Raw genomic sequence first — 20,483 nt, forward strand, 5'->3', positions numbered from 1 at the left:
GCTATATGGGCATCAGTACACTTGAGAGAAAAAGGCTGGGATGCCATCATACACTGGCAATTTGCCTTTGCTGCTTTGGGTATCTCTTATAACATCAAAAGAGATAATGGACCTACATATACATTACATAAAAGCAGACACTTCCTATAACTCTGGGGTGTGTCACATCACCGGTATTCCCTGATTAGCAATGGGACAAGCCATCATCGAAAGAGCATATGGCACTTTAAAGCGCGTTTTAGAAAAACAAGAAGGAGGAATGTGTGATGAGACCCCACAGAGCAGTGTAGCAAAAGCTGTTTATACCTTGAATCACTTAACGGTACCAGAACAATCCCAGAATCCAGTTATCTTAAATAATTTCCTATCATGGCAGTAATCTGATGATGCCCAGTCACCGAAACCTAAAATACTGGTAAAAAGATATTATGACTAGTAAGTGGGAAGGTCCATGGGATCTTATTACATGGGGATGGGGGTATGCTTGTGTTTCCATAGAAACCGGAACACGATGGATACTTGCCAATTGTGTCTGCCCTGCCCTACGTCCTGCTCAGGACCAGAGACATCTTCCTGATGAAGCTCCAGCAGATGTCGTGACGCAGTGAGTTAAGACAACTTGTGCAACTGATACATAGAGATCTGGGACATCTAAGGTGACAAATTTATTTAAGGACTTTATTTAAGGACACGCACATTTTATATATTTGAAGATGAGGAATTGAGGATTTTATATATTTAAGGATGTGAGTCGGAGACCTGAACTAAAACAGATTGTTTTCCTTGTTGGTACCTTTTCCCATGGTTTTAAAAGTTGAAATGTTTCCTCAATTAAGTTGTAACTTCCTAATAGTAAACCTGTGGCATGCCAATTTGGAAGGTCATATTGTTGGTAATCCTACCTGACAGCTCCTGGGAATGAACATAACATCTTCATTGATATGTGGGATGCATCACTGGCTGGAAGAGGCTAAGCTTGTCCAATTAGGTAGGATCGTACGTGTCACCATGCTGTCCTGTCATTCTATCTGCAAAGGGTCCTTGCAGAGGGATGACAGAGAACACCTTGCAATTTTAAAACAGAAAGGGGGAACTGTGACAGCTACAGCTGGTCTATAGCTGCACAGGTAATTTGGCTTAACTCAACTCAACGCGCCTAGTTTGTTACAGAACAGAAGTAAACCAGTCCCTAGGCATGTAACTGATTGGTCAGATTCAAACCTGGACAGGGACTGCAGCCAATCCCTTTGAACCACAGACGCACCTGCATCATTGGCCAGGGAGCCGGGCAGAGCTAAGACTCTTAACCAATCGCGTTTGTAGAAACACGTTTTTGGGAAAATGTTTTGTGGGAAATGTGAAGCCCCTATAAAAGGGGGCACCCAGCAATAAACTTCGGCTGTCCCTGCGTGGACTCACTCTGTGCTTGTCACATTCCCTTCTCCGTCATCAGCCACAGTCTCAGACATGGGATACAGCCTAGTATCAAGGTGTGTAACAGGCTGCAATCCTGTTAAATCACAACATGGCTGCTCAATGTTTTATGAACTGCTAACTGTATTAGAACAGGCTGAAGCATCTGAAATTACATTCCCAGAACATTACAGTAAACCTTTATTTTTGTCATTTTTTTTTCTTTTGCCTTTAAAATACTGCTTTTCTTAAAATCCTACTGTATTAAATAAGGAAAAATAAATATCCTGGTATTTGCTTAGCTCATTTCTTACAACAGGCACGGCATTTCTATTTCTATTTAATATGAAACCATGTCATGAAACTAAGCATTTGCTGTAAGCACACCAGGAACTCTAACAAAACAAGCCTACTACACAATTGTCTTGGACACCAGGGCTTCAGAAGTGATTTCACCATTCCAGTTCTCAGGCAGATGCAACCACATGTAAGCCCTAATGGAATGGCCAATGTCTCAGAGAGCAAAAACAACAGGATACCTTGCAAGAACAGGAAACTTCATTCTAAGATGCCATAGTATATGGGAGAAATTTATCCTTAAATATGCTCTCCTCTCCTAAAGAATTCCTCCCTTTAGAGTGTTCAGAATCCAGAAATTTCCTAGTCTCTGTTATACATTGCACAGTGGCTGTTTCTTTAAATTCATGCAGCTCAGTACATTTCCAATTTGTACTTTTCTCTTTGCCATCATGAACAGTTGTGGTTTGAGGTATCTGTACCTCGAAATGACTGATTTTACACCCCAGCCACCATCCTACCATGCTCACCTCCTCAGGAGAATCAGTGGGCTTGCACACCCTTTCAGCAGAGCTCGATTTCAAACCCTTCTGCACTGGTGAAGGAACAGGTGACACTTTCTCCAGCTCTCCTGGTACTTTTTCTTGACCTGTTTGCTTTTTGTGCATGCTCTTCTTCTCTAAATGAGTATCCTGAATTTCTACTTTTCCACCTTCTTCTCTACAGTCTTCTACTTTCTGAATTTTTTTCTTCTTTCTTTTAGCCCTAGTATCAATACTATCATCCTCATTACTAGCTGATCCATCAAGATATTTATCAGTAATGGCATCTTTTTCATCAATTTCTTGTTCCAATCTCTCTTCTTCACTTACTACCTTTTGTTTCTCGTCTTTATTTTCAAAATTTATGTTTGAATTTTCATTATCAGTTCCTTGATAAACTGAGTAATCTACAGTGCTTGATTCTGATTCAAACTGAACCTCTCCATGCTTCTCCTTCTGTGATTGTTTATTTTCTTTAGAATCTTCTTTAGATTTTATTTTTGAATCTTTAACTTCTCCCTTCTTTTTCTTGATTTCTTTAGTTTCTTCTTTCCTTTGCTTCTTTGGGTCCTTTGAATCTTCCTTAGTTTCCGAAGCCCTTTTTTTTGCCTTTGAATCTAAAACCAAAGTATCTGAGGAATTCTCACATTCTGTTCTGGGTTTTTCCTTGAGTTTTGCAGACTTAGATTTTTTCTTCTTCAGGTCATCTGAACTTTTATCTTCTCCCTCTTTTGACTTCTTCTTTTTCTTCTTTGGTGAAACATCATCTTTTGTTTCACTTTGCTGGTCGCTGTCAGACTCTGCTTCAAATATATCATCATTTAGAGATAGTTTCTAAAAGGCAAAGAAAAAATAGTTTTTCCTTCCCCAATAAACTATCACTTTAGAAGAAAGTATAAAAAAATGGTAGTGGTTGTGCTTGGGAAAAGTAAATTTTTAAGCACTTTAATCTTTTGATCCCTGCCAAGATCATTCCTCATTGCCAAATTGCAGAATGTGACAATACAATTCTATCTTAGTTACCTAAATTGCATTACTAACTGTTTGGAAGAGAATCAATACACAAACAATTCAAGTAAACCAATTACACATCCAACAACCAAATTCAGAAGAGAACTGAATCTGAGCTGTTTTACATCAAAAATAATTTATCTGATTTTGTAGGATTTACCTACAGGTTTCCCAGAAGCAGGGTACCAGTTTTCAAAAAGGATCCTTTTCAAAGGATCACTTATGTTTCAAACTGTCTGAGCAGTTAAGAAAAGAAAAAGCCATATTATGCCCCCTGGCATCTAATCTTTCTGTATTCCTCTCTTACTAAATTTAATGATTACATGTTAAAACTCATTGATCTCCTACAGAAAGCAGGAGGGTGGTTGGAACAGTGTGCTCAGCTTCAGTGACAAGACAATATGCATGTGGGTAGGGGAAGGGGGTTATTTATGTTGTCAAAAAAACCCTAAAATGACCATATATTACTTACATAGTCCCATTAGAAATGGAACTGAAGTTTAGATGGATTTAGTCCACAAGCAAACTTCTCAGCAAAAAAGTCCCTACCAGACAACAGCAACAATATTAAGTTTCACAAGAAACAAAGCAGTTTTAGGTGAGATTCCTTAAGTCTTCTTAATTCCACATTTCAAATGCCTTCCCTTCTCCCCTCCTCTCATTAGTAGAGTCTAGATAGGGATTATGTCTCCAGTGTGAGACACTGAAAGTTGAAACACACCTGTACGTCTTTTTTAGCAGGTTTAGGCTTATTATCCACAATCTTTTTTCTGAATTCAAGAAGCACTTCTTTGCAGGCTTTCAAGTGAAACTCTGGTTCCCAGGTATCATCATCAGAGGTGTATCCTTTCCACCGGACTTTATAGAGAGTTTTACCCTGCAAGAAAAACACACAACATTTAATACAATATAGCATAGTACTGCATCAGCTAGTCAGTTCTTGAGGATGTCAGTGGATACACAATTATGTGTGTATAAAAAACAGTATTTCTGTAGTTGGAATAGTTTTATCCAAAATATTTGCAGTATATAACATTTGTTCAGAACCAGAGCTACAAATGTACATATCATAAATTCCCAGTCAGTTCATCAAAATGGGTTTTCTGACACTTATGAAACTATTTTTTAAAGTTTTAATACTTCTACCATAAAAAATTCAAGTTTGATTGCTTTCTCTTTGCTGAATTACTTGATATAAGCCCTATAGACTTCTAACTAATTAATACCATTCACCAAGTTTCATACTGGAATTTATAATTTATGCTACATTTGTAATCAATTCTATTTTTGATAAACTGAAATACCAACAATTAGGAAAAAATCCCAGCAATGAGATCAAGTTAAACCTAGACAAAAATCATAGTGTGTGCATCTCAGTGGACTTAGTTACAAAGATTTTGATAGATTACATACAAAAATCTGAGATCAATTGTTTCAACAGTATTGAACTTCACTGAGGGATAAAATTGCACCTTGGAGTCTTCTATCTAGTTTCTTGTACTAAATTACAAAGTCCTTCACCATTAAAAAATTAATTTTTTCAGCAAATGTGCTAAGGAAAGCACCTTTACAGAGGCAAAATAGTACCTCTTGCTTTCAAACATCGACTGATAATGCTCTGACAGACCTTACAATGCTAACCAAGCCTGGAGAAAGGAATCTTCAGAAGAACTGCCATTTGGCACTGACTGTTAAATGTCTATGCATAAATCTGCCTGAGCATAATTAACCTTTGACCAAGTGTATACACATGCCACTGCACTTCAGCAGCCAACTCTATTTACAATCTTCTGTATTTTGCCTCACAGACATCTAAATAAATAAACAGCCTATATTCAAACACCTTAGTTTAACGTTTCTCTTAAAATTGAGCTTAACTCATCTCTCTTCATTTAGGAATTAAGTTTTAAAAATTGTATTTCTTCCCTTCTTCCTTCCTTTCTCTCTTCTATTGGCACTACTTACAAAATAAGCAACACCTTCTCATTACAGTCATAACAGTGTGTTAGGTTAAAAGAGCTCTCCAGAACTAACAAGTAAAATGCCCTCTCAAAGCAGCACCGCTTACATCAGATATCTGCCCAGTCGGTGTATCCATGCAGGTTCCCCTGTCTTCCAGGCTGTGTCCATTCTCTGTCTCATCCTTTCCCTGTGTACCCCCAAGAAGGATCTGATTCTGTCCTCTCTACATCCTCCTGCTAGATACAGATACTACTTTGATCTCCCCTGATTCTTCTCTTCTTATGACAAAGCAAATCCAGCTCTCAGCTTCCTAACTGTTTTCATCACCCTCCTCTCCGGTATGTACATGTCTCTTCTGTCCTGGGGAGCTCAGAACTTCACACAGTACTCAGCGCTTCTCAGCACTCTGAGAAGAGGGACTGAAGCATCTCTTGATCTTCTGGCTACACTCTTGGATGCTTCTGGCCTTCTTTGCTGCAAGAACTGCTGACTCATGTTCATCTTACTTGTCTGTGGGGACTCCTTTTCCTGCAAATCCGTGTCCTAGGCAGCTGGACTCCCACCTGCCTGGTGGCACAGGATTATCCCCTTTCAGAGGCAGGACTTCTGCCAGCTGCAGTTAGGTACATCCTTGTAACTCAGGTACCAAATAAGCTACAAGTCCTTTTTCTCATTAATTGAGAAAGCTGCATAAAATAAAGTCTAATGCAAACGCAAAACCATTTGGCTGTTGAACGACTACATCCCGTACATGGAGAGTGACAGAAAAATGCAGCTTAGGAGAGTGATACAAAATTCAGGTGAAGGCTGAAGATTGATTCTCACACTTAAGAAACGCAAACTTACACTCACCTATCGACACTCTGACTATAATATTGGGTTGTTTTTTTCCTCTTATCACTTAGAATGCTTCCAAGCATTTTTATACTGCTCTAGCTTCTGTGAGAACCAGTGATGAGATAGAACCAACATGGGGTACCACCATGTCATTAAACAGCAGAGTTAAAATTTCCCGCTTCCACTGGGGAATAATTTGCACCAGAGCCTATTGTTTTAGTGTAACAGATATGCAGTAAAAAAGGCTTTATTGATACATGGACAGACTACATTTCCAAACTTTCAATGCTTATTCTCTTGAGTAGGACACATTAATGTTTTATTTATCCACAATTCTAACTCCCCAGGCCAAACCCAGGAGTGCTGTTTCTCATCCTACGACTACTGCCAGGCCCAGTAACACCAGTACTGTGTGTGGGAAGAGCTGTGCAGGGCTCTCCAGCTGTGACACTTCTGTTCTGTGACACAGAACACCCCGCCTGGCCTCATGCCACGCTGGACAGTGGCTGACTCACTCTGTGGTGACACACGGCTCTTCCCAGCCATTTGGGAAGTTACACCTGAGAACGAGTTCCTGCCTCGCCCTGTGCTTGTGGAGCCCGTGAGCACAGGCTCTGCTGCAGAGCAACCGAGAGGGCACCTGATGCATCTGGAGCTCACGCCACAGAGCCACAATCCAACGTGTGCTGGGTACACCCACATGCTGAAGCTCATTGCACTGACCCAGCCTGGAAACTCAGAACCTGCTGCACAACAGGCTGCTTGGAGGGGGATGGAAAGGAGACACACTCTTACCAGCATGGGCCAATAACACTTTCAAGAGATGGTACTTGATGTATTGCAGTACTCTTTAATGGTATGTCCCACCTAAACCTATAGATTTCAGGTGCCATCACTTGGGGGTGGGTGCAAAGAAAAGGAAACAAAAAGAAAAAGGAATCCTCTTGTTTTCAAGCATGACTTATGCTGACCAACTTCATATAGGCAAAGCTACAAATACTGTATACCCTGAAAGCATAACATATTCTTGTGACATCAACATATTTCAGCTGAGGTGCAATTTAATAACATCACAAATATCGAAGAAAATGTTGATCTTAAGGTTCTCCAGCCTAAAGCTTTCAAGACTGATCTTTTTCATGGTTTTGACAGAATTTTATAATGTCATGTACTTGTCTAAAGAATAAAATAAAAACCATAGATTAGTTAAAATAAAAATCTTTCAGGTACAAAATCATAAAAAAAAGAGTGTTAATTATTTTTTCTACTTGAGGTTTAGGAAAATTTTTCAAGAACTTCAACTAGTCTAGGTTGCTTTCAAAGAAACAAATGAAACTCTGGTATTTCAGTGTAAACAATGCAAGATCACTATAGTTTATTATTTTAATTAGGAGAAGATTCTCTTATTTTAGGAGGTTTTCCCCCGTCTTCCATATGAACACGGTCCCTGGCAAGATACCTTGAAAACACCTCTAAGTTCTGTGATATTCGACCCTGCCCATCTCTGCACTAAAACATTTCACATCAAAATACTACCGCAGTTCAGCCCTAAGAGCCAAGAGCAGTTTAACAACGCAGACAAAACCCAGTAACTTAGTGAAGACTTATCTTTGGCGGAAGAGACTGAATCTGGAACAAGGGACAAAAAGCCTCCCTGCACAACCATGCACAGCACGGTTAACTTTGCAATTGTAACGTGATTACTCTTTTCACGTGCTCCTCGCTCAGGGTAAAAGACCCGCGCACTCACCCCCTCGTTCTTCACGTCAAGGATCTTCTCCACCTCGAACACATTCTCCCCCTCCTCCTCGTCCTCCTCGCTCTCGCCGCCGCCAGCCTCCCCGCCAACTGCTGCCGCAGCACCCGCCGCTTTGCCCGCCCCACCGCCGTCTTTCTCGCCGTCTTTCTCCCCGTCCTCCTCATCCTCCGCCGCCGCGGCCGCCGTCTCCTCCTCCTCTCCCTCCGCCCCCTCCAGCCTGGCCGCCACCGCTGCTTCGGCCGCGCTCCCGGCCGCCGCCGCCATCTTGGGCCGAGTTTCGAACGACAAGGGCGCAAAGCCCTGCGACATCCGCGCCCGGGCGCGGGGGGCGGGGCAGCGGCCGCTCCGGCCAATGGCCGCGCGCGCAGCCCGTGACGCAAGGGACCGCGCGCCCTCCGCGCGGCCGCCGCTGGGCGGGGCTTGGGAGGGCCCTGAGGGAAGGTGGCGGTGCGGCTCCGCTCGCGGGTGGGGACCGCTCCCGCGGGAGGCGCGCGCTCAGAGCCCCCTCAGACCTGGCCCTGGGCACCTCCAGTCGTGGGGCATCCACAGCTTCTCTGGGCAACCCGTGCCAGTGCCTCACCGCCCTCACAGGGAAGAATTCCTTCCTAACATCTAATCTAAATCTCTCTGTAGTTTAAAAGCATCCTCCCTTGCCCTATTGCTATCTGCCCATAACTCTTCCTCTTTTTTATAATCCTCCTGTAGGTACTGGAAGGTGCTACAAGCTTTCCCCGGAGCCTTCTGCAGGCTGAACAATCCCAGCTCTCTCAGCCTGTCTTAGGGGAGGTTCCCCATCCCTCTAAACACCCTGGTGTCCCCCACTCTGGATTTGCTCCCACAGGTCCCCATCCTCCGTGTGCTGGGACCCCAGAGCTGCTGCAGCCCTGCAGGTGGGGTCTGAGCAGAGCAGAGCAGAGGGGCAGAATCCCCTCCCTGGCCCTGCTGCCCACGCTGCTCTGGATGCAGCCCAGGACACCTTTGCCTTTCTGGGCTGGGAGTGCACACTGACAGCTCATGGCCAGCCTCTCACCCACCAGCACCACCAAGTCCTTCTCACAGGGCTGCAGTTCTCCCGGTCTATACTCATGCTTGGGATCGCCCCAATTCAAATGCAGTATCTTCCACCTGGACTTGTTGGATCAAAGGTATTCTTTGCCTTCAGCTGGATGAGGTTTTGGAGAAATGCACAAGAAAGATGTACATGGACATCTCAGGCCAAGGTCCTGCTGTGGCATTGATATGGTTTCTTTCTAAGGAAAAAGAACTGCTTTTAATTCCATAGTATTTTGTGTAAATAGTAAAGTAAAGTACTTGTCAGGTGTAGGTTTTTTTATGTAACATGTAGGAGGAAGAAACAAGAAGTCTTGTAAGAAAAACCAAATAAACCACGCCCTATTTCCTTATTCCTTATTGCCTTTAGCTTGAGCCAGTGTGTCAGTATATTGGATCTCAGCAACAGATCCTTAGGGAACACACATCACTGAACCAAAACTCATGTTTTAGCGTTAATGTGTATCTTCCACACACACACACTCATGTGGGATGTATCACTGCAAGAGTGACAGGCTTACCGAAGAAAAAAAAAATTCTTCCTATTTTTGCCAGCACTAGCTTCTAAGGTAACTCTAGTAATGGATAAATTGACCACACAAAGACTGAATACCAGATTTGGAAGCGAGTTTTTCATTGTCTATATTAAGGAATCTTTCTAAGACTAATTTTATTTCCTAAGAAACACATATCCCAGTTGTTCTCATAGTGTACTACAAATATTTCCTTTGCATTTTTACTAAAAAGAGCCAGTCTCTTCCATCTTGAGAACAAGGATTCAGAGCACCTTCAGAGAAACAGAAGGACATTGGGATATCCCTCCTGGCAATGTCCTCTACACAATCAGGTGAATCTGCTCCACCCTTAGCACGTTTGCTTAAATTCTCAGGAAAACATCTATGTGAAAAGTTCTGCAGTTTTCCTCAGTAACCTCTTAGTTCTGTATAACTGCTAGGGAGCATTCTTCATTTGCAAGGGCAGCATAAGGCATTACCTATGGTACTGTTGAATCTCCTGCTTCTGAATATTTTCAAAGGATGAACAAGTGTGGAGTATGTTCCATACCCACTAGATCCCTCAGTGCAAGCCATTGTGCAGTCTCCAACTACATTTCATCAGATCACAAAGTACCAAAGTGTTGCTCTGTGCAGCTCCTTAATTTAGAAGATGTAGTGTGTTCATTAAACACCTGTGAAAAACCCATCAAATTAAAATAAATGTTAGTCTGGTTTTGTTATTAGGCTACAGTGTTCGGTCTGGTATAGAATAAAATAAATTAATTAGTTTTTCATCAGCATAAAATCACAATACAGAGTAACAACAGGAAAAAAAGAGAGAACTCTTTCCTCCTAACAAAACTGACCTATGTATTCACAAATTAACCTATGATCAGTAAGAAAAACAGTGCAGTAGAAAAATATCTATTCTGCTGTTTATGCATTTTGAGGCACACTGTAGGAATTATAGAACCACCCAATTAAGAACACTGATATAAGGGTATTTATTTGTTCCTTGTTAATCACACTCTTGTATCTGCCAAAACATCTCCTGCCATACTTAACTGAATTGCTACATTATGCTTTCTTTACTGTGCCATTGGAGTATCTGAGATTTAGGAGAAATGAAAACAAAGATATTATATATATAAATATATAAAAGATATATAAAAGATATAAATATAAGATATATAAAAGTACTTCACAATGTGCAATAAAGCAGAAAATAGCATAAAAAATACATGTTAAGGTATTCTAAACAGTTACAGGTAAGTAAAATATGACATATATGTAAAAACAACACTTACTAACTGTAAGACCCATTATTTCCATACCTTAAAGTATATGACTGTCAAAGTTATTATTTAGTAACAATATAAGATCAAATGTCCTAAATTTACACATTGTATGTAAAACTGCAAGGAAAAAAACCTCTGTTATTTTCTTAAGGAATTATTTCATTAAATATTTTTTTGCAGAAAGATAATTCATGTTAGATAAACTCGATACCAAATATCTTCTTGGTATAAGATATAAGAATACCAGTCTTTCCCAACTTCAGCTTGATAGCAGATAGATGGAAATTGCCTTCTTACGAACTCTGTTGCCTTCTTCATCAACACAAAAGCCCAATGAACACCACAGTGAGCAGAAATGAAGTGTCATTATAATAAAATCTTGTAAGTCCCCCAAAGGAGCAGGAAAAAAACCAACTTCTTCTAATGATAGTTGTTTTAAAGACATAATTTTCTATAGTGTGATGACCCAGCATGTATAAAATATCATCTTATGAAGAATGAGTAATATAATTCCTGCAAAGAGGAAGGAAGATTTCTAGGGCTCTGCTGACTGTTTCTGTATCCTTTTCCTATATGCCCAGTAAAGTATGAAGTGTGTAGATCTTTCCTTTTTGGCACAAGGAATATATTGCATATTGGTTATAATATTATTTAGTATAGCCTTTGGATCTCCATGATGATATTAGTCTTTGTATGTTGAGAGGATTTATACATAGGATTTTTTTTTAAAAGGTCACCTTCAATTAGTTGAATCTTCCAATTTCATTAGTGTTTTGAAAATTATCCCTTTCAATTCCTTTGGGTATCATATGAACTGTAGCACAAGAACAGCAGCAGTCAAAGGCAGTAGCTTTTCTTTTCCGTTTGGAACCAAGGAAGAAGAAAAGGGAAGCAATATTACTATTTAAATGATTTATTGACAACAAAAACAGTACTCTCTGCAAAGGCCTTTAAACCAGCATTTGCCTAATGCCAGTTAATTGTTTCACCATGCAGTCACTACTAGGGAGACAGCTCACATTAGTGGTTTGTTAAACATGCTCCTGGGTTTCACACTTCAACTTGGTAATGGGTTATTGGGAACTTTGCAGTTTGTGTTTGCTAAGGTTCCAGTCTGCTTCTGGCACTGATGAAATACAGCATTAACCAAAACCTCCTGCCCTAAGTAGTCTACATCTGATCCTTTGGTGGCAAAAGCATTTTCCTTTTCACTGAATGTTCTTTGGTTTAAGTGCAGCCTTCACTTACAAATTACAAATTTCCAGAAGGAAGGAAATAATTTCTGCTATGAGCAAGCAATGAGAGGTATGACACTCCAAAAAATATATTTAGGGGGAAATAATATTCAGATGTGACTGTGCTTGTTATTGAGATAAATTTACTTCACATAGACTAAATTACAGAAAAATCTTAAAAGCTGGCCTAAAGAAAGAAAAAAAAGATGAAAAGTTGCATGTTAGATTTTTTTAAATGATAAGCATTCCTTACAAAAAGAATTCTTTAAAAGAGAACCAAAGTGATTTATTTACTGTAGTAAACCCCTTCAGTGATGCCAAATCATGCATGATGTTCATTGAAAATGAAGAAAATTCTGTGAAATCTATGGGTAAAGACTGATTTTAAGATCATTAAAATATAAACCAGGGAGCAACAATATGGAAACACAAGCTTAAGATTTATGACTGGAATAGCAGAATAGAAGTATTACGAACTGCCACACGTTCCTGGTCATGGTTCAGTGTGTTTTGCTGGTTTGATAATAATGATGTGCAAAAAATTAAGCCATGACAAGAAAGTAACAGCTGGCTCTTGGGTAAAAAGGAAGTAGAGGAACTCATCTGTTCCAAATTTGACTGTATTAATTCCTTCTCTGAAAAAAAATCCAAAATATTGTAAAGCGGTTGGCTTTGCTTGGTGTAAAGCTGAGCCTGCCATAGAATTTGAGCAATATATTAAATAATAATTTCATTGGACAGCTGCTCTTCAAATGCTGTTTCAAACTCTGGTTGAAACAGAATCATGCAAGCTTACAGGAGGAGAAACAAAATCGTCAGGATAATGGACAAATATTACTTCATTAGAAGTGTACCCAAACATCTTTATTATTCTTATTTTGGAATAAGAGCAGAATACAGCCATATTTTAGAGTTTTAACAAATATATATGTGCTTTGCTTCTAATGCCTGAAAAGTGAAAATTCCCTGTCCTTCACCTATATCCCAGGAATCACATGAAAAACTGAAAAAGAAATTTTCTAGTTTCATGTTCTTATCCAATTTACTCTTCTGCAGACAGCACTGATTCTAAATCTTAAAAAAACCCTCACAGGTATAATCTTTTAGTCATCACTGCCACCATCAGTTTGTGAGAAGTACTAGAATTAAAAAGAATGTGCAAACCAGAAGTGCAAACCATCCTTGCTAATAACAGAGATGCTATAAAAAACAAAGGTTTGCAAAAATGGAACAGTGAAATGCCTGAAGAAGTGAAGGTGTTTCTACTAGGAAAGGAAAGCTTTGCATAAATAAGAACCACTTTCTTCTTTCCTTGAGGGAGTTGCTCTATTATTGATTGCAGTCAACAGAAAGAAATCCCAAAACTAATACATTTAAACTAAGCAAAACTGATGAAAAGGAGGAATAAGAAAAGACATCATTGTTGGAAAGAAAATATTTTCCTATTAAGTATTATCTTACTCATTTTGGTCAATTTCAACAATGGATGGACAGATTAGTCATGTGAAGACTTTGCATTTCACCTCTGCAGCATTTTATTTTATGTAAGAAGAAAACTATAAAAAGGAGCTGAAAATAACTAATAGAGCCAGGAACTTAATATAATGTGTGGAAAAATAATAAGCTGGAATCACATATTTTAAGATATTCTCTTGAGTTTTAAGCGTATTTCTCAGGCAAGGTGTTTCTGTGAGTGAAAGAGGGGTTGAATTATGTTTTCTTTCCTACCTAACCTTTTATTAATGTTTTCCAGTGGTGATAATGACCTTTTCTGTGACACAGCCATACCTGGATTCTGTTTGTGGGTGCTTCAGAGTGCCAGCTATGTCTTTTTCACTTTTTAGTGAAAAAGATTCAAATACTTCTGAGAAAAATCACTGCAGCAACAACAACTACAGCAGAATGCAAAATCTCATAAGGCTAAATGCCTTAGAATAAAATACTGTCAGATTCTATAAATATTTGTATGTAAATTGTAAATACAATCTTTAAAATGTAATGGTTTAATAATTTGTTTATATTTGATTAGTATAGCAATTACATGACTCATAGATGCCACTTAGTCCCAGCCTCAGCTGTGACTTGTTTGTTCACATCCACTGCTTCAAATGTAACATCTGTATCAAAAGCTGTAGTCACATTTTTAGGAAATACAAACAGCAGCACAACAGTTGGGGAAAAAACCAGCTGTGATTTAACAGAAATGATTGGACACCGTGTTGAGACATTTTACTTGTATGAGGCAAAGGATAAACTCCTAAAGATTCTGTGCAACTGAAAAGAAAATTAATTTCTGGAGAATGCTCAGCTTAAGAAAATTGATCAAAATGCATTTCCATGGTGTGAAATACCGACCAAAACTAAGCTGGTTTTGTTTATGATGTTTTAGCATATTCATTACTACATCATGAACAGTATAAGTTATGCATCATGTCTTTCATTTTGTTGGGATGCTTCTCTATGCACTTTTGAGGTATGTGCACCTGAGAAATCTAGATATTTTGATAAAGCCATGTTAACTAATTTAATTACAGCCTGGCAGTTTGTTTTCTAGCAGAGGAAAAAAGCCCATCACAATATTTATTTAATAACAATATAGTGAGTATTAATCATTTTGTAAGGACAGAGAATGACAACAGTAGATTTAATAGAGGTAGTCCCAAGGCCTATTCCCAAAGAGGTTAGAGAAAGCCTACAAGGTGCAGTTTCCATTTACATTTTATGTTCTTTAAAATATCATTTGCTTTCCCCAATGCATTTTTAGATAAGAAGACAAAATTTTTTAGATAAGAAAGGCTTCAAGTACAATAGAACTTTTCAGCTGAGAAGAACAGAGAACGAAGCTGCTTGCAGAATGAACAGTAAAGAGAAAGAGATGAGAAACAAGTGTTTTCTAGGATAAAACTTACATTTTAAATACACAACAGAACTGTCAAGGCAGAAGCATGGCTATACTGACCTTTACCTTTATCTGTACAACTATGTATGTGTTTAATATTAGATGGTATCTCAATACCCATATCCATGGAATATGATAAATAAAGAGAAAAAAGCCATGAATGGCGCTCCAGGAAAGTTGACATTTTATCTGCAAGCCATGAGGACCAGCTATGTCTTCTGTCCTTTTTAACTCTTTAGATAAAAGTGGGGAATACCTAACTTGTTAAAGAAATTTTTGTTCCTAGGCTACCCAGAGAATAACCACCTTGATTCATTACAGCTATTCATAGCTTAAAAGGTTAGAAAGGTCATTTGGCATGATCTCCTCTATAACACATTACATTCATTTTCTAAAGCAAAGCTTTATAACATCCAGCCAGATTGGATTTCAGAGAAGGTGAGTTCATAATTTTCCCTGGCTAACTGTTCCAAACCTCACTGGTAAAACTGCATGTCTTTTTTCTTCTTTTTAGCTTTAATTTGCAGACCTTTCTTCTCTTCTTCCACAACAGCATTAAAAAGCAATTTGATAGGTCTAATAATACAATCAAGATACAAAAAAGACCCAAGACACCACATGATGTTGTAGAATCACCTCCCATCTTGCAGAGGTCAATATGTGTAGGCCAAAGGAGAAACAGCAGCACAACACAGCAGATAACTCAAAAAAATCTGTCAATGCAAGTCAATTTTCCAAGTCCTACAGGAGCAAATACATCCTCAGAGATAGTTACAAGGCCTTCTACCAATCACAGCAAGCCTAAGTTTATGGTTTAGTTGCTTTATGACAAGAATGATTACAAACAATTATCCCCTAACAAAAGAGGAGAAATTAAAAGGAAAACAATCATAAGCTTGTTGAAGTCTCTTGTGTAACTACATTCCTCCAGGCATGGAACTTTTGCTTCTTAACAAGATGTTATTTTAAGACTGTGTTTTAACAAACCTGCATATTTGCATTCAATGCTTTTTCCTATTGCCATAATGACACAGAAGTTGGCATAGGCAAGGAGCTGCAGCCATTCTGAAAGCGCAGTGCAATGACTGAGTGCAATAGGTGATTAGATCACAACTGTAGAACATGGAGATTAATTTCCAGCACTTATTACAACTATCCTAAGAAAACCCCAAAACATAAACCAGAAACAAGATTTAATAATCTCATTAAAGCCCATGTTTTCCAAAACAATAATTTAATTAGTGTTTAGAAGCACTGAAACGAAAAGCTAAAACAGAAGCTACTATTTGATATTTTTTGATGAAGCAATGAATTGATAATGAATTGATAATAATAATAATATGAAATGTCCAGCATCTCATAATTCCTTCATTTCTGGCAAAACCTGAAGAATGGTATCAAATGTATGGTCTAAATATGCTTTAGTAGAAAGAAATTTCTCAACAAAGACATGACTCAGCAAGGAGTCTGTAACTGGAGAATTGTAAATATTCTGGTAGGCACTAAGCCACGATATTCAATGTACTGCTGCATCTTGGTCCATTTGCCAAGCTCCATCACCCTGACTGACAGCTTTTTGATATTACCTATTCTTTTCATTCACCACTCTCTTCTTTAACCTATGAAAGATTTTTCCAAAATAATCCATTTAATCTCTATAGACAGAAAACTTAGCCAATATTCTCTTAAATGACATGACTACATTGAAATACTGCTAAGTGGTGACAACAGAAGACATGAGAAAAACTAAGATCAGCATTGTACATCTTCATTACTAATTAAGTGGTTTCAGACCTTGAGATTGAAGGAACTACATCAAAGGCAAAGTACAGTAATATTTTATCTTTCCAGTGATGGATTTTCCATTGGTAAAAGCTTCAAATCCATAAACAGCAGCTTTATCATCTGAAGGAAAGATATATTTAGCTTCAACAGATTTACTGTTTTAATTGGTGTAAGGCTGTAACATCACTACCTGAAACGAGTATTTTTTTGTGCAACATTTAAATTGTGATTAAAGCATCAACACTTTCAGTGTAATGCTGCTTTTCACTACAAAATGTCAATCATCATGCCACAATTAGAACTTCTATTTATACTTTAGAAATGAAGGTATAATATTCATCAGTGCTTGACAAACAGACATCTCCAGAAATACATAAGGAGCTGTAGAATTTTAATCTCTAATTCATTAATCAAATTGCTTCCAGAAGAGAAAAAGCTGGCCTTTTCAAGGTTATTCAAGCACTGGCAGAGCTGGAGATGTCAGGCTATTGCCTACAAAAGAAGGCACCACTGTAGTAGTATGTCTATAAAAGTACAAAATCCATTATGTGCTTTTATGTGGCTGCTTTGGCACTAAAACACCTTGAATACAGATTCTTGTGCAGTGGGAAACCGGCAACCAGCTTGTCTGTGGGTCTGGATGGCCAACCTGAAGCTCTCTTGGATGTCATTTTTCCATCAACCAATGAGTTTCCTAAATTGGCAGACAGTGGTGGGAATAGGGAATTGTGTTCCTTGATTGAGGACCTCCCGGATGATTTGCTTAATCACCCCAGCATCGTGGATGACTCTCATCCACTCATGGAAGTATCTAACCCACAGTTTTATTGCTTGTGATTCTTGTCTGCCTCCTAACCTTCTCAAATAAGAATTTGAACAATATGGAATGGCTAGATGGAGCTTCTGTAAGGATAGAGTTTACATAAATTAATTTTGTTAAGATTAATTCCTGCTCAGTTTTAGCGATATTTTAGTAAAGCTAAGTATTAATAGAATTAATTGTAAGTTCTGTTAAAATATACTGGATTGGATTATAAAGTACAATTCTTTTACTATATTGCATATAGTATCTGATTCATTTTTGCTTAGTGTAAGTCTACTGTCTTGCCCCATATTGTTTTGATTTTATGTTACCTTTATATTCATAATGAAAACACACACACCACAAGTATCCCTCCTCACTGGGAGAGCCTGTAGATCTCTCAAGCATCTGTTATACAACAGAAAGGGGGAGTAGAGGCAGTGTCCACAGGGGAGAGGCTTGCTAGAACTGTGTATGCAAATAATTTTTTGAAATTTCTAAAAAGATCTTGTTAATCATGTGGGGGAGGAGATATGCTTATATTTTCACAGGTAAAGGACCTCGGTGGACTCTAGCTAGAAACATAAAACCATACCTACCACTGCTGCAACAACACCTGCAAGAACACCAGGAAGAATCCCCAAGGGAAGCAAAGACAGAGACCACCTAAGAAGTTATAGCTGTGGACAGATTTTGGCTTCAGAACATAGCCTTCAAGGACTGGTTAAATGGATTGTTTAAAAAGTTGTGGCTTTTCAAGTTGATGGTTATCGCTGGTGAAAATTGGGATATTAATTCTTTTAACTGTAGTTGCTTCTTAAGATGAGTCTGTTAATTTTTATTGTAATTACTGTTATATCATCATAGTTGCCATGTTAACTAGTTATTTATTAAGAGTTTTACAAAATTTTTAAGAAAAAAATCCTATTATTATTTTCTGTAAAACAGAAAAAGGGGAGATGTGGGAGCTGGTCAGGCAGGGACTGACAGTGAATTTGCCTTAAGGCCTTGAGAAGTGGAGTGCTGAGAAGGAGAACATCTAGATATGTTATGGCGAGAGGAATGCATTTCCCAATCTGTCCTGAAGACCAGTTTTTGCAGGATTCAAAAGGTTTGCATTTGGTAATGCATAGGCTAAATAAAGAGTTTATGAAAGATTAAAATGCTGTTTTTTGAAATCTACACTTGGGACAAATGATTGAAACTAATCCTGTATCAATGGCCCACATTCATTTATGAGGTTCAGGCTGTCTATCTAAGGGATCATGAGTTCAGGACAGTTCCTTAAGCTTCACAAGGTCTTTGTTTAGAACCTCACAATTGAATTATTTAAAGACCGTCTGATGATTTATGTAGAAGTACTTCCTTTGCTTCTCTTGAAATGCCCTGTGGCAGGAGTTGCAATTGCTGTTGGTAATTATGCCTGGAGGAAATCTGTTAAACAGATGCCACACAGATGCCACATGGTAACCACTAATTTGGTACCATCCACAAACAAATGACAGATTACTTTTTATTAAGTTTGCTTTGAACAAGTACTCAAGAAAGGGTTCTGGTAAACATTTATGACACTGAAGGAGCAAGTCAATATACAAACAGAAAAACATTCTTACTTGCATACAGTAAATGACATTGTAAATGTAAAATGACAATGACTCTGTGTCATTGCTCTCTTGCACCAGTTCCACTCCAACTGCAGGCTGAAATGGTTTTATTTGATTGTCAGCAAGGCAAGACTTATGGATATCCTTTGCCAAAAAAAAGAGGCGTCTCTGGCAGGATCTAAGGAATTTATATTATAATTGCATTAAAAGAGGGAAATTTGTGATTTCTCTGTACTTACAAGAATGATGTAGCTGTCAGAGTTCTGCCTGTCACCTCTCCAGAGGGTCTGGCAGCTTGGGCTCTGTGCCAGCCTTATCAGCACAGCTGTGGAGCCCTGAAAGATTGCTGTGAGAAGACTGCAAATTCCTGCCTCTCCTTTGCTCACCTGCCTTTGAGCTTAGGCTCTTTCTTACCCACGGTCTCTCAGCTGAACTATGTTGTCAATTTATCTGCATGCCGATATATGCACCTCCCTGGTTCTGCCCCAGCTCCTCATGGACTCAAGTTCCTGGTTTGATCTGGACCTACAGACGAGCCACCATGAGGAGGCCAAACAGACTGACCCTGGCTGCTATCACCAGCAGTCACAGCCACCTGCTCCAATCCTCCTATCTGGGTACTGCACCAACAGAACCACTGCCAGCCCTCCCCAGCTGCCTGAGCATTTCCCCACCAGTTCCTGCAAAGACAAGGCAATGGACTGACTTGCAGCACAGTGACTGATCTCCTGAATGACTGAACTCCTACCCAGCCTAAAAATGAAGGAGCTGACACAGGAGCTTAGGGGGAGTTCCTTGGAGACTGCCCTAGGCAGACCAGCTGTGATTAGGCCAGCTGGAAGGTGTTATCTCTCCAGAGATGTTGGCTAACTTGATCTGACAATCCAGGCAGTCCAAGGAACTTCCCTGAGCAGTTTATGCTCTAGGTGAAGGAGGAGACCAAGATGTGTATGGATTGGTAATTTAAAATAATCTCTGGAAACTGTCCTGGCACTTGCAGGAAAGGAAATGATACACAGAACAGCCTGTGCATGTAATTACAACAGCTCAGATATATTTTCCATAGAGTTTAAGATAATCAAGAGAAATTGATTATGTATATGCTGGAGTATTTGTTAGGGTCAGCTGGAGGAGGATTATAGCAGTTCCCTGATTCTCCTTTGATCCAGCTGAAGATGCCTTCACAATTATTACAATGGAAGCTCTTGTCACCATTTAGAGAGCACTTTGGCTCCCTGATGAAAGCATGTGACTAGTTATGCAGCCTGTGACTAGTTATGCAAAGTATCCTGTCAGTTTATCTAGTGAGTATGTTTAAAACTGGTGTAGCACAGGGCTTACAAGCAATACAAAAAAGTTATCTGCCAAAGGTCCTATTTTCTAGATAACAACTTTCTGGAAACTATTTACTCTATTTCATTTTGGTGATGTCTAACTTGATGGAATTCCATCAGCATCTTTTATAGTACCTCATCACCAGTTCCCTCATCCA

At 39.0% G+C, this 20,483-nt stretch overlaps 1 protein-coding gene and 1 long non-coding RNA gene across 5 annotated transcripts in view; both read right to left on the reverse strand.

Moving 5' to 3' along the window:
• Positions 1–8,188, reverse strand: part of MPHOSPH8 (M-phase phosphoprotein 8) — a 28,922-nt gene extending 20,734 nt beyond the window's left edge. For all 4 annotated transcript variants that reach the window (XR_015284766.1, XR_015284767.1, XM_023918732.2 and 1 more), the window contains exons 1-3: positions 7,813–8,188; positions 3,985–4,140; positions 2,241–3,086 (exon numbers count right to left, since the gene is read on the reverse strand). Coding sequence is in view for 2 of the 4 variants with exons in the window: in XM_023918732.2 (XP_023774500.2) it covers positions 2,241–3,086; positions 3,985–4,140; positions 7,813–8,130 (1,320 nt within the window). In the remaining 2 variants the exon portion in view is untranslated. The remainder of the gene's footprint in view (positions 1–2,240; positions 3,087–3,984; positions 4,141–7,812) is intronic.
• A 141-nt stretch (positions 8,189–8,329) lies between these two features.
• Positions 8,330–19,721, reverse strand: LOC147654238 (uncharacterized). Its single transcript, XR_015284774.1, has 3 exons — positions 19,231–19,721; positions 9,866–10,060; positions 8,330–9,071 (listed from the first exon to the last, which is right to left on the reverse strand). It is a non-coding gene; the product is annotated as an uncharacterized LOC147654238 (long non-coding RNA).
• Between the last annotated feature and the right edge of the window lie 762 nt (positions 19,722–20,483).

This window comes from Cyanistes caeruleus, chromosome 3, assembly GCF_971803275.1.
Source record: "Cyanistes caeruleus chromosome 3, bCyaCae1.hap1.1, whole genome shotgun sequence".
Classification (NCBI taxonomy): Eukaryota; Metazoa; Chordata; class Aves; order Passeriformes; family Paridae; genus Cyanistes; species Cyanistes caeruleus.